The sequence below is a fragment of the Schistocerca piceifrons genome, chromosome 11 (assembly GCF_021461385.2).
Source record: "Schistocerca piceifrons isolate TAMUIC-IGC-003096 chromosome 11, iqSchPice1.1, whole genome shotgun sequence".
Taxonomy (NCBI): domain Eukaryota; kingdom Metazoa; phylum Arthropoda; class Insecta; order Orthoptera; family Acrididae; genus Schistocerca; species Schistocerca piceifrons.
The window spans coordinates 144,850,421-144,865,740 of NC_060148.1; the positions used below are offsets into that span (position 1 = coordinate 144,850,421).

The 15,320-nt window shown below is 46.6% G+C and overlaps 1 protein-coding gene across 2 annotated transcripts in view; it reads right to left on the reverse strand.

Annotated features, from left to right (window-relative positions):
* Positions 1-15,320, reverse strand: part of LOC124720496 (RNA-binding protein 45) — a 147,486-nt gene that overhangs the window by 81,909 nt on the left and 50,257 nt on the right. For both annotated transcript variants that reach the window (XM_047245856.1, XM_047245855.1), the window contains exon 7: positions 9,486-9,697. In XM_047245856.1, coding sequence (XP_047101812.1) covers positions 9,486-9,697 — 212 coding nt within the window. The remainder of the gene's footprint in view (positions 1-9,485; positions 9,698-15,320) is intronic.

The window sequence follows — 15,320 nt, forward strand, 5'->3', positions numbered from 1 at the left end:
GGGCAGATCTGCACCCTCCTCAGCTCTGGCGCGTCAGTCCGCAGCCGTTTATTGCGGCACAGGTGCCAGATGACAACAGTGTTCAGAACGACGTCACTGGGGACGGGAATGGCATCGGATGGTGCTTTCGGACAAGTGTGTTTGAAAATGATGGTCGCATTTTGGTTTGTCGTATGCAGGGGGAGCGCACCAAAGTGACTGCATTCACACAAAACTTACAGTGCCAACTCTACTCCTTGCGATGTGGGGTTCTATTGGGTACAACCGCAAATCACAGTTGGTGTGTGTCCCACACCACTATGATCAGTGTGCCTTATACAATGACATCCCGAGGCCTGTAGCCGCATCCTTTCTGCACGATACCCCAGACACCATTTTTCAGCAAGACAATGCACTACCACACACTGCTGCACCAACGAGTACCTTCTCGGTGTCACAAGATGCGAGTCTTCTGCACTGGCAAATCACAAGACTTGTGATAAATCAAAAATGTGTGGAATATGGTCAAACGATGAGTGCAGCACTGTGATCCGATGCTAATCACCACAGATGAAATTTGAAACGAGGTAAATGCAGCACGGACGGATTACACCAGAGGCTGTCACTCGCTTCTTAAATGCGTCGATGTAGGACGAGTTATCGGGGCCCTCGGCAGACTCTGTGCCTACTAGGCAATGGGACACGTGCTGAACGGAGGTGACTGAAATGCTAATCAATTCTGCAGAACATATTAAAGTGCTTGTCCTGTGAACATTAACATCCTATCTATAGTTGTTCAAAATGTTCTGGACTTTTTTCTGAAAATAAGTGTATCTACTTTTAATACCCTATCGATTTGTAGCATTTGGCACACACATTGGAACTGTCAATGGTATTCTGAAACAGTCACCAGTTTCCTGGCACCTTGTGCAAGTTGCGAGATATCAGCTGACAGCAGGCAGTGAACTGAGAATGGAGAAGTGTACCGAACGCATCAGCTTCTAGAAACTCTGCAATGAACAAAATTGTTTCTCACTTCCAGATATTAGGCACAGATCTAGAAAGGCTATACAGTACCTCAACATTTTTTAGCAACCTATTCTACAGCTACATCCATACCCTCCAAACCACAGAAGTACCTTGCAGAGGGTACTTCCCACTGTAACACTTATTAAGGCTTCTTCCTATTCCATCCACGTAGGTAGCACACCAAGAACGATCGTGCCAACTTGCTCTGCTATGTGCTTGCCGTAATTAGTCTGATATTGTCTCTACTCACAATGGGCACGATACGTGATACGCGATATGTATAACGTAAGGACGGAAGTAAATTTCACATAATTTGACACGGCCAAGTAACACATATCAACAAAACTTTGGCCAACCAAAGAAAGTACTGCTGCTATCTAATACAGAAAGAAACTGGAAAAAATACAGAATGAGATGAACAGAAATGACACTTTTATTCAAACACAATAATTACACTGAAGTCACCGTGATTTATGATAGTCCCCTGGACATGAAAAAAGGGGGCACAGTTCTTAATAGGGTGTGTGACAACCCCAACGAGAACGCATGCGTGGGAACTTAGTCCCAAGCTTACCAAAAGGTTGGTAAGCAGTTCTTGTTGTAGGGCATTTTATTCATCTGCCACGACAAGTTTTGGGAAGATCTTTGATGTGCAGCAACACATACACTGCATATTTACTTATTATGAAAGTATAAATTCGAATTCTACCAAACACAGCACTTTAGTTTCTGAAGCATTAAAATAGAGATAAGCCAATTATAGCTTATGTCACATGATCTCACCAGCCAATGACAACAGATATTCAGAGCATAGGACATGTGGTGTAGTCAGCCAATAGCAACATCACTTAAGTAGCATGAGCACACAAATTGGAAAAGTTAATGGTTTAGATTCATGTACACATTGTAACTACAAGAAAAGCTAAGCTTTCACATAAATATTGGTCTTTTCAGCACGTGTTACACTTTAAGGCACATCACACAAATGTGCCATTAAAATTTTAAACAGTGACATTAATGACTGGTCTTCTGTGCTCGAAATTATTCTCAGTGGCTGGTACTCAAAGTCTTAAGTTTTAAATGAGTGACAAACACACTGTGATTTAAGAAATTCATTGCACATTCTCAATCTTAACATAATTCATCTGGCATAAAAGGAAATTCCCGTTGAAAATAATGCTTTTCAAAGAACCATTCGTAATATTTTCCTGCAACCTCTTAAGACGTGGATTTGTTTCAGCAGCTGCCAGAGAACAGGCGTTACTGTGGATTGGCAGCTACAATGCTCTAGGAACCCCGTATGTTCATGCACATATAGTATTAAGAGAGCTTACATGACGTCACACAAGGAATTCATCAGAGGATACTCTGACAGCACAGGAATTTTGTAAACCATACTAAAATGCATAATTTGACTTAAAGGACACATTCATATGTCCCGATTCACAACGAAGTAGGCCACAACCTGAAATTAAGCTTTTCAGTGTGCTTTTCGGGATGGAAATTTTCTTGGAATAACATTACTGTATTGTCTCGTGTTTGGTTCTTTATTATGGTATAATGTTATACGTAGCAGAAAATGAAAATGTGCTCTTAAATTTAGTGAACAGTTGAAACTAGCCAATTGTGTGGAATGAAAAATTTTGTTTCTTATAAACTGACTGCATCTGCAGAAAACATTAATAAAAGCCACTTTTACTTAGCAACAGATGGAAACCCAGTTCTAAGCAAAGAAGGGAAAGCAGAAAGGTGGAAGGAGTATATAGAGGGTCTATACAAGGGCGATGTACTTGAGGACAATATTATGGAAATGGAAGAGGATGTACATGAAAATGAAATGGGAGATACAATACTGCGTGAAGAGTTTGACAGAGCACTGAAAGACCTGAGTCCAAACAAGGCCCCGGGAGTAGACAACATTCCATTAGAACTACTGACGGCCTTGGGAGAGCCAGTCCTGACAAAACTCTACTATCTGGTGAGCACGATGTATGAAACAGGCGAAATACCCTCAGACTTCAAGAAGAATATAGTAATTCCAATCCCAAAGAAAGCAGATGTTTACAGATGTGAAAATTACTGAACTATCAGTTTAATAAGTCACTGCTGCAAAATACTAACACGAATTCTTTACAGACAAATGGAAAAACTAGTAGAAGCCGACCTCGGGGAAGATCAGTTTGGATTCCGCAGAAATATTGGAACACGTGAGGCAATACTTACCCTACGACTTATCTTAGAAGCTAGATTAAGGAAAGGCAAACCTACGTTTCTAGCATTTGTAGACTTAGAGAAAGCTTTTGACATTGTTGACTGGAATACTCTCTTTCAAATTCTGAAAGTGGCAGGGGTAAAATACAGGGAGCGAAAGGCTATTTACAATTTGTACAGAAAGCAGATGGCAGTTATAATAGTCGAGGGACATGAAAGGGAAGCAGTGGTTGGGAAGGGAGTGAGACAGGGTTGTAGCCTCTCCCCGATGTTATTCAATCTGTATATTGAACAAGCAGTGAAGGAAAAAAAAGAAAAATTCAGAGTAGGTATTAAAATCCGTGGAGAAGAAATAAAAACTTTGAGGTTCGCCGATGACATTGTAATTCTGTCAGAGACAGCAAAGGACTTGGAAGAGTAGTTGAACGGAATGGACAGTGTCTTGAAAGGAGGATATAGGATGAACATCAACAAAAGCAAAACGAGGATAATGGAATGTAGTCGAATTAAGTCAGGTGATGCTGAGGGAATTAGATTAGGAAATGAGACACTTAAAGTAGTAAAGGAGTTTTGCTATTTGGGGAGCAAACAACACTTCAGCCCGTGAAATGACGTCTGTGAAGATGGAATATCCACCGTATTCACCTGACCTAGCCCCGTGCAACTTCTTTCTCTTCCAAAACTGAAGTCTGTGCTCAAAGGAACCGGGTTCAAGTCTTGGGATGCAGTGTTTCAATAAAGAGAGCGCGAGTCCAGTTTCATTACTGTCATGCCTTGTAGGCCTAGATGTAAGACCTGTCTGAGACATCCTCCCACCACCACCTACTCCAATCCAATCACAGGCACCACCTGTGAAACTGTATCAGGTGATCTGCAAGCTAAGCTGTAAGCACTGTGCTGCATTCTATGTGGCCACGACAACCTACAAGCTGGCCGCCCCACAATAGATCACAAACTGTGGTCTACAAACAGTTGGACCGCTCAGTTACCGAGTACACTGCCCGACATCATTTCAATGACTGCTCACAGCCCGTGCCACCTGGATCCTTCCTACCAACATCAGCTTTTCTGATGTGTGCAGGTGGGAACTTACCTTGCAATATAACCTACATTCCTGTAACCCTTCTGGCCTCAACCTTTGTTAGTCATTGTCCTTCACCCACCTATCCCTTCCCTGTTCCCACTCCAGCACTACACAGCCTTTTATTCCACAAGCACACCCACAGTCTTTACTCCCCCCCCCCTCTCCCCCCTCAAATTTTCCCCCTGCCCCTCACGTCTAGCCTCCTGACTGCACCTAGATGCCTTACACCCTCCCCATCTCACCCCTGTATGCTCTCATGAGCAGCACTACACCTTCCCCACCCCTAAAATGCTACCCCTGCCTCTCCTACCCGAGCCGCCTACTGATCTCTACCAACCGGATTGCTTTTCCCATCAGGCAAGAGTGTAGCCTCAGTAGCCACGGATAAAGGTTTCTGTGTGTGTGTGTGTGTGTGTGTGTGTGTGTGTGTGTGTGTGTGTGTGGGTTGGTGGGTGGGTGGGGGGGGGGGGGGGATCTACTTCGTCTCTTCTACATGGTGAGTAGCATTCTTTCTCCTGCACAGTATTGTCATTATTCCATCCTGGATTTTTCATTGTTTAATTTGGTCCAATTCTAATTGAGCTATGTTACTTGGCAGTGACACGTCATGCAAAAATTACATCCTGCACGCAAATGCATACTTCTAGATTCCTCACTTACTGCTGGTTCATAAAACTTTTTAAGTACACTTTTTAGGGATAGTCGCTAGCTATCTTGAAACATCTGCCAACTCACATTTTTCATCATATTTTAAACATTATCCTGTGGGTGAAACAAATCTGCAACTATCTGTGCTACCCTTCTTTGTAAATGCTCAATATCTAGCATTAGTTCTATTTCATGTGGCTCCCACACACTTGAGATATATTCTATGACAGCCAACATAAGATTTTCTGTAATCTGGCTCATTTGTAATCTGACTGGATTTTCCTCGTATCCTAACAATGAACTGAAGTCTGACACCTACTTTTTATTTCATTAACAACATTGTAAAGCTGGCAAATTTGAAAGATTATATATAAGCACATCCATTCCATTAAATTAATAATTTCAAATCCTGAATGACAACAACTCACTTATATAATCAAAATTTTGAATAAAATATGGAAAATTCGCAATCTGGTAAGTTCTAGGAGATGCTTTGTAAAAATGAGGCCAGTTATTAGCACTGTAAACAAATCTGCAGTCAAATATCTTTAACATGATTTACAAGATAATTCATTCTATCAAATAAGGTAGCTTTAGAGTTGAAATCTGTGAGGAGTTAGTAACAAAAATAGTAAGCTAGTTTAATACGAATCTGCTTATTTTAAAAGTATGTGTTTAAAACTCATATTTTACAGAAATCTATATAAAAAAGCATTGTATAAAATAAACTATGTTAGACATTTACTTCATTATTGTAAAACTTCACTGTGTCAGCTAAGTATACGACAACATGTAGTTTTTCATTATACCTCTGCAACAGCATTAATGGTAATAACAAATCTGTCATAATGTATTTTTGCGCTTTCAACAGGCCACGCAACACTGTTGTTATACATTTAATATACAGTTCTACTGAAAACTTCCTGGATTGCCTATCCAGAGGGGGTCAATTGAGCTCAGGTGGCTACAGGCCCCTAAGACCGGTCCGTTTTGGCTGAAAGCAAAGGATAATCCTACAACACAACAAATGCACATACCCATTTCTACACGATACATAACAGAACTGTGATCTACAGAGTCCCGAAGAACTCTTCAAATGAAAAACCTCAAGAGATACTATTAGGGGGCAACACTTGATAATACTTTTCATCTACACTGCTACAGATTACGTTTCAGAGTGACAAAAAAATGACTCCCTCTAAATGGGAATTTTTACACCAAACAAAGAATGGAAAATAGTGTACCAAATCCACCAGCAAGAGGTCTAGGTTTGTGAAAAATATTACTTAATTTGCATGAAAGCAATAAGACTAACAAAGCAAAACTTAAAGAGATTTGCGGGCAGACAGAGGGCGGCGGGGGGACGGAGAGGCGGGGGGGGCGGGGGACGGAGAGGCGGGGGGGGCGGGGGGGGACGGAGAGGCGGGGGGGCGGGGGGGGAGGGAGCGGCGGGGGGGAGGGAGAGGGAGAGGCGGGGGGGAGGGAGAGGGAGAGGCGGGGGGGGAGGGGGAGGGAGAGGCGGGGGGAGGGAGAGGGAGAGGCGGGGGGGGGAGGGAGAGGGAGAGGCGGGGGGGGGAGGGAGAGGGAGAGGCGGGGGGGGAGGGAGAGGGAGAGGCGGGGGGGGAGGGGGAGGGAGAGGCGGGGGGGGAGGGGGAGGGAGAGGCGGGGGGGGAGGGAGAGGGAGAGGCGGGGGGGAGGGACAGAGGCGGGGGGGGGGGAGGGACAGAGGCGGGGGGGGGGGGAGGGACAGAGGCGGGGGGGGGAGGGACAGAGGCGGGGGGGAGGGACAGAGGCGGGGGGGGGAGGGACAGAGGCGGGGGGGGGGAGGGACAGAGGCGGGGGGGGGGAGGGACAGAGGCGGGGGGGGAGGGACAGAGGCGGGGGGGGGGAGGGACAGAGGCGGGGGGGGAGGGACAGAGGCGGGGGGGGAGGGACAGAGGCGGGGGGGGGGGAGGGACAGAGGCGGGGGGGGGGAGGGACAGAGGCGGGGGGGGGGAGGGACAGAGGCGGGGGGGGAGGGACAGAGGCGGGGGGGGGAGGGACAGAGGCGGGGGGGGAGGGACAGAGGCGGGGGGGGAGGGACAGAGGCGGGGGGGGGGAGGGACAGAGGCGGGGGGGGGGAGGGACAGAGGCGGGGGGGGAGGTACAGAGGCGGGGGGGGAGGGACAGAGGCGGGGGGGGAGGGACAGAGGCGGGGGGGGAGGGACAGAGGCGGGGGGGGAGGGACAGAGGCGGGGGGGGGAGGGACAGAGGGGGCGGGGGGGGGAGGGACAGAGGGGGCGGGGGGGGAGGGACAGAGGGGGCGGGGGGGGAGGGACAGAGGGGGCGGGGGGGGAGGGACAGAGGGGGTGTGTGTGGAGGGACAGAGGGGGTGTGTGTGGAGGGACAGAGGGGGGGGGGGTGTGGAGGGACAGAGGGGGGGGGTGTGGAGGGACAGAGGGGGGGGGGGTGGAGGGACAGAGAGGGGGGGTGGAGGGACAGAGAGGGGGGGGGGTGGAGGGACAGAGAGGGGGGGGGGTGGAGGGACAGAGAGGGGGGGGGGTGGAGGGACAGAGAGGGGGGGGTGGAGGGACAGAGAGGGGGGGTGGAGGGACAGAGAGGGGGGGGGAGGGACAGAGGCGGGGGGGGGGAGGGACAGAGGCGGGGGGGGAGGGACAGAGGCGGGGGGGGAGGGACAGAGGCGGGGGGGGGAGGGACAGAGGCGGGGGGGGAGGGACAGGCGGGGGGGGGGAGGGACAGAGGCGGGGGGGGGGGGAGGGACAGAGGCGGGGGGGGAGGTACAGAGGCGGGGGGGGAGGGACAGAGGCGGGGGGGGAGGGACAGAGGGGGCGGGGGGGGAGGGACAGAGGGGGTGTGTGTGGAGGGACAGAGGGGGTGTGTGTGGAGGGACAGAGGGGGGGTGTGTGGAGGGACAGAGGGGGGGGGGGGTGTGGAGGGACAGAGGGGGGGGGGTGTGGAGGGACAGAGAGGGGGGGGTGGAGGGACAGAGAGGGGGGGGTGGAGGGACAGAGAGGGGGGGGTGGAGGGACAGAGAGGGGGGGGTGGAGGGACAGAGAGGGGGGGTGGAGGGACAGAGAGGGGGGGGGGTGGAGGGACAGAGAGGGGGGGGTGGAGGGACAGAGAGGGGGGGGGTGGAGGGACAGAGAGGGGGGGTGGAGGGACAGAGAGGGGTGGGGGGGAGGGACAGAGAGGGGTGGGGGGGAGGGACAGAGAGGGGTGGGGGGGAGGGACAGAGAGGGTGGGGGGGAGGGACAGAGAGGGTGGGGGGGAGGGACAGAGAGGGTGGGGGGGAGGGACAGAGAGGGTGGGGGGGAGGGACAGAGAGGGTGGGGGGGAGGGACAGAGGGTGTGGGGGGGAGGGACAGAGGGGGTGGGGGGGAGGGACAGAGAGGGTGGGGGGGAGGGACAGAGAGGGTGGGGGGGAGGGACAGAGGGGGGGGAGGGACAGAGGGGGGGGAGGGACAGAGGGGGGGGAGGGACAGAGGGGGGGAGGGACGGAGGGGGGGGAGGGACGGAGGGGGGGGAGGGACAGATGGGGGGAGGGACAGATGGGGGAGGGAGAGATGGGGGAGGGAGAGATGGGGGAGGGAGAGATGGGGGAGGGAGAGATGGGGGAGGGAGAGATGGGGGAGGGAGAGAGGGGGGGAGGGAGAGATGGGGGAGGGAGAGATGGGGGAGGGAGAGATGGGGGAGGGAGAGATGGGGGAGGGAGAGATGGGGGAGGGAGAGATGGGGGAGGGAGAGATGGGGGGGGAGAGATGGGGGAGGGGGGGGAGGGAGAGATGGGGGGGGGAGAGATGGGGGAGGGGGGGAGGGAGAGATGGGGGAGGGAGAGACGGGGGAGGGAGAGACGGGGGAGGGAGAGATGGGGGAAGGAGAGATGGGGGAGGGGGGGGAGAGATGGGGAGGGGGGAGAGAGAGAGAGAGAGAGAGAGAGAGAGAGAGAGAGAGAGAGAGAGAGTTAAATGTTGTTGACTTGTATCAACAATATTCTTTTTAAAGAGGTACTGACATGTAAGTAGAGTCCAGAATCCAAAAAGTTTGTTTAGAACACTTTTAGCAATATGAAGGCACTTTCAATAACATGTACTACCAAGTGTACCATGAAAACCACAAAAGTTTTTTGAAATTGAAATATTTGTTAATTGCTGTTTACTTTTGCTGACAATATACTTTTAAACAAAGTACTTAAGTGTAAGGTAAGTCCTGAACCCAAAAGTATTGAATATGACATTTACAGGGAATAGTGGTATCTACTACTAAGACTTAAACTTTTGGGATAAGTTTAACTGAAAATTTTAAAACATTTCTGGAATCCGGTAGAAGAATTCATTAAACAAAATAAATATTTTTTTCTGAAATTTGTAATATAAAAAAAGACAATACAACATAAAACATAGGGCATAAAGTACACACACGTCACAAATGACATGACTATACGACACAAGCAGAGATGTTACAATAAGAGGGGGAAAGTAAGATCCAAGATGTTTGAACATCTGGAATTTGCATGTGGTGAGTCTGTTGCACCTACCAGGTTTGATTTTGCCAGGTGCAAGCCCAGCAGCCTGTATGAGCGATGTGGCCTGTGCGATCGTCTCTGCCAGAGTCGCCAAGTCTGGGGTAAGGGCGGCGGCCGCACTCACCGCACCGACACTCCCGATGCCGGGTGACGCAGTGCCCAGTCGGGGGGAGCTGGCCGCGGCTACTGCCGAGAAAGGGTCCCTGCTCGCCGACACGTGGGACCTGTGTTAACATGTCCGGTCACGTGTAAGGGCCGAGGAAAAATGTAACACTTATCTTCTAACATACACTGACACTCAAAACTCACAGTACAACGTGGCTCCGATGCCACTTCGTTTGCCAGTGATACCGAGTAGTATTTTAACGTATTCAACTTGAGAACTGAAACTTGCAACACACAGTATACCCAAAGTTATCAATTTCAAGTTCATCACAAATAAATTGACAATCCACTATTATGGCACTCAAGAGATCAAGTTTATCACTGGTGGTTCTGATATGGGTATCTTTCTCCTGACTTGCACAGACTGAAGAAGTGAGATGCATCAGACATTTAGTGCTGAGGACAGGTAACATTTTCTCATCACTTACACGAAATCACACCTCTAACACAGCTACAGTTATATTTAAAAAATTATCTGTTGCTGGCACTGCAATATGAATAGTCATGTTCAATTTGCAAACTTTCATTCTCTGAATATGTATACCAAAATATTTTGAGACAACTTGGCTTGAAGACAAATAACATTCTTAGCAAAAAGATGTTCAATCTGGGAAATATGTGTAAGCCAATACAAATTAAAATGTGTGTTGTCAAGCAGTTAGGTTCTGCAACAAATGATATATACTTTCAAATGAAACACTTATCATTGATCACTGTTTGGATGCCTTGAGCTGCATATGTAAGAAATTTGTGGAAAGTTGACAGTAATAGTCATCTGGAAATTGAATAAGCTGTCAAAAAACTTGCTGCTTTATTAAAGTTTCTAATGAGAACACTGAGGCTATACAGTGCGTCCGCAAAGTCTCTCATCGTGTAGATATCTGCTCGTCTCACCTTGTGGGGCACCGAAGGTTGGCAGCACACACTTTTCAATTTACAAGCTAGGCGCCGGGCTTCACTGCTTGCGGCTAGTGTTCTGTTGGGAGTTGGGATTCAACACTATTACAATTAAAACAATGAAATTAATTAATTACAATTACATACACTTTACTCAACAGTATCACAGTACATGCTGGAAATATTTTCCTCTTTCTTGAAGGCACAGTTTGACACATTTACATTTATTTGTGAACATCTTTACCAATTATCTATTGTCTTTGGTTTATTCTGATTACAAAATGTTTTAGCTGCACCCAAAAGGAAATAGTTGGGTGGAGAGAGATCCACTGAATGTGGGGGCCAGAGACGTTTTGTAATGGCTCTGTCTCCAAAGATTTCGTCTAAGAATCATAGAGACTGGTGCACCATACGAGCAGTAGCATTGTCTTCTTGGAAAAATGAATGGTGATCTCATTTCCATTCACCAGAACAATATATGGATAAATTATCTGAGAACAGAGAGACATCGGAAGTGACAGTAGTATTAAAAAAGGTCAGCCCCATTATTTGTGTTCGCATTATGGCAACCCACACTCAGATTTTCTCTGCCTGCAGATGTGTTTCTCTTACAGCACGTGGATTTTATGATGACTGAATTTGTGAATAAGGTATGATCTAATACACCAACTCCATGTTGCTTAATAAATCACTGAAACCATTCAGAATCCATAACTCATTTCGCACACATATGACGTAATTGTTGCACAGCAGTAATTTTATACGGATACATCCACAATTCTCTTCTTACTGCTTAATGTGCTGTCATACAAGAGACTTCAGCCTCTCGCGATAATCTCTTCACTGATTTTGTCGGACGCCACAACACGATGTCCGAAATGTCGTCAACTTCCCATTCTGTTAAAACTGTGGGCTTACCAGTTGGCGGTTCATCACAAACTGGACCTGCTGTCTGGAATTTGCAAATTAAATGGTGTACAGTGTCATGATGTGGACACTTTGAAGCAGAGAATCTAAATTACAGCCTCACCTGCTCTGTGAAGTTTCCTCCCTGCCTGGAAAATGTCTTCCACTAAAAAAACACTCTCTGGAATAATAAGGATTCTCACTACAATAAATGAAAAAAGCACCAGTTTGCTATTGTTCTACAATATTACTTTTATTGTTAACCGGTTTTAGGCTTACAAGGGCATCTTCAGACATTTACTGAGTATTATCACCAAAGAAGTTAAATGTTAGCAAACAACGTTGGAAGAGAAGTAACACATCTAGACTTAAGTAGAAATATACAGTAAGTAACATCTTTGCAATGAAAAAGTAAAAACTGAACAGTACATAAATAACAATGGAGTAGACAGGAAAACCTTTAGCACAAAATAGGAATAGCATGCCTACATAACAGTTTCTATTAATAAACAAAACTAATAAAATAAAATAAGTACTAGACAAGGCTGCATCAGGAGGTGTGAAACATGGAGAGTGTTACACAACCAATTAAAAGAAGAGACAGTAATCAATGTAAATACAGAATACGTAAGGAACTTAAGCAATATCAATGAGATAAACAGAAATAAATAAATGCAATAAAATGGAGGTGTTTGAGGGAACCTACAGTTTGAGAGTGTGGTGGTACTGCATTTTAACATTAACATTATAATCAAAGCAGTGGCTGTGTAACAGTTTTCATTAAGTAAATGAGCAAAGTAAAAATAAAATACTGTTTCACAGCCATTGCTTTGATTATAATGTTAATGTTAAAATGCAGTACCACCACACTCTCAAACTGTAGGTTCCCTCAAACACCTCCATTTTCCTGCATTTATTTCTTTCTGTTTATCTCATTGATATTGCTTAAGTTCCTTATGTATTCTATATTTACATTGATAACTGTCTCTTCTTTTAATCGGTTGTGTAACACTCTCCACGTTTCATACCTCCTGATGCAGCCTTGTCTAGTACTAATTTTATTTTATTAATTTTGTTTATTAATAGAAACTGTTATGTAGGCATGCTATTCCTATTTTGTGCTAAAGGTTTTCCTGTCCACTCCATTGTTATTTATGTACTGTTCAGTTCTTACTTTTTCATTGCAAAGATGTTACTGTATGTTTCTACTTCAGTCTAGATGTGTTACTTCTCTTCCAACATTGTTTGCTAACATTTAACTTCTTTGGTGATAATACTTAGTAAATGTCTGAAGATGCCCTTGTAAGCCAAAAATCGGTTAACAATAAAAGTAATATTGTACAACAATAGCAAACTGGTGCTTTTCATTTATTATAATGTTGTTCTACCAAGAAGCGACGGAAGATTCTGTTAATACTCTCACTACATTCAGCTTGCACAAGATCTAGACACTAACACAACTAACAGCCACCACACACACACACACACACACACACACACACACACACACACACAACCCCACTCAAACACTGCAGGTCCACAGAACACGTGCAAGCGAGACCAACGTGCTGCCAACCTTATGTCACTCACATGGTGAGACATGTGAGGCTCGCCACTGCAGTGAGACTTTGAGGATGCACGGTACTAACAGGGGATGCAGATGCCCAGAAGGCACAGTCAGATGTCAATGTAACTTTGCATACACACTATCTGTGGGTACATAAATGATTAGAGATGCTATTCTCTGTAAGATGCAGAACGGCCACAGCAGTGTGTTATTATCATTACTGGGCCTGGTAGGGTCAGTACATACCTTACACCATTTTTCCACACAGTCCTCACACGGGTTCAGACATTTGTCCCACGGCAGTACTAAATTTGAGACGCCTCTGCGTAGTATTTGTCCGGCTGCACCTCTTGGCACGAAATCTAGCAAGAGCATCCCACAAGGCCATTAACATCAATTTTCCAACAGATAGCACTAAACTGAATTTTTTTTTGGTCACAGGTGAACCCAGACATTTCCACAACCTGCTCCGCTGCTCTGATTCTGGCGCGAAATGCAGTATCCACATTTCGTCGTCGGTAACAGTGCGGTCCAGGAAAGTTCACCCTCCTCGAAGTACCGTTCCAGAGGATTTAGTGGAAACATCGTTTTCTTGCCTTTAATCGTGTCATCCGACTGCTCGAGCACCCACCGACACGAACCTACCCTAAGGACCCGTGAATAGTGTCTTAAGCACTCCCGCACAATATGCCAAGCTCCCGGGAAATGGCCGTGACATGCACACGTCTATCTGCTTTCACTGACTCAGCCACAAGGGAAATGTTGTTGTCAGTCAATGACAAATAAAGCATCCCCGATCCCTCACTGCTGTGCAAAAGTTCACGGCCTTTGTCGAACTCACACCACCACCACCACCACCACCACCACCACCACCACCACCACACAGATCTCAAAGCGAGTCAATAATCCCCATACAAGGGCTGCATCTCCCTGTCAACCTCGACAGGCATTCACCTCTTGCTCCATAGAAAATGGATCACACTTCACTGATCTAACATCGCGGATGCCTGAAGAACAACTGCCACCTTTAACGACTGGCAGCAGTACCGTATGGCAGAGCTACCGGCAGATAAGACTGGCACGAACTGAGAAAGGTCCGATGCTGCCAACAGATATGTTGACTTCGCAATTACAGCCATAATTTGGCTAAAAAAATTGGGGCTAAGATTTTCTGATTTGCCCTCGTATGTTCCCTCTCGTGAGAAAATATTTTAGTGCAATTTTTCATACACAACAATGCTCATCCACACAGGGAACATCCGTGTAAGAACCGTCTGCTCGATGTCGAGGCACTCCCGTGGTGAGTGATATTCCCAGAACTGTCCCGAACAGAACATGCGTGGAACCAGCACAGAAATAAACTCTGTTCCAGTGCCAGTACCCAAGACGTCATGGCCAGTTACAACAGTTTTGAGTCAGCTTGCCTCAGGAGAGACTACAACAGCTTTGTGACATCCTTGCCAACTGAATCACTGCATGTATCCAGGCCAAAGGGACTGCAATGCCACACTGATAAGTGGGCTCAAACTGGAAAGTTCTCTGTAAATTTGATACAATACTGCAGACAGGGAAAATTTAAAATAAAATAAAAAAATAAAAAAATTCCATGTCGGATTATTAACGATGAGGCGTATTCGAGGCGTAATGAGAAACTGTGACGAAATGAACATTTATTTATGGATACATTTCTGAGTGTATTAATAAGTTATCAGAGTGAAGTCGTTACACTTACGAATTCTCTGCTGGCACTGGGAGGCCAACATCTTTTTGTGTGGGATATATATGATGAAAATATGAGAAATAGTACTGAACTGAAGTAAGGACTAGTATGAATGTTACTTTTCTGGTTTAACAATGACAGTGGAAAACAAACCCTAATATCATTTAAAAAGAATGGTCATTTTTTTAATGCAAATCATGAGTATTTCAACACGTGTATGAATACTGGAGAACGTGGTACCAGGGAGGGAAGAGTAAAGCGGTTGTTACAGGATGATACTTCTGTCTGGCCCTGCAACAATGTAGAAGCATCCTGCAACTGCTTCGGGAAATTTTTCACTCTGTTATAAAAGTGGCTCTTTCAGATGATGTGGTTCTATTTGAAGCCACCTGGGATTTTCTCTCTTTGGGCCATACGCACAGTAGCTGCACGTGTAACCTACCTCCAGTATATGCTGCCCTGTGGTGGCCACAGCTCTATCTACTTCGTATGTTTCAAACCTTAGCAGTTAGATGAGCAAATGTAGGAGCCATTTTTGTATGCAGTCGCCAACGATTTTTGTTTTCAAACTGTGACCGAATTTGTCTCTACA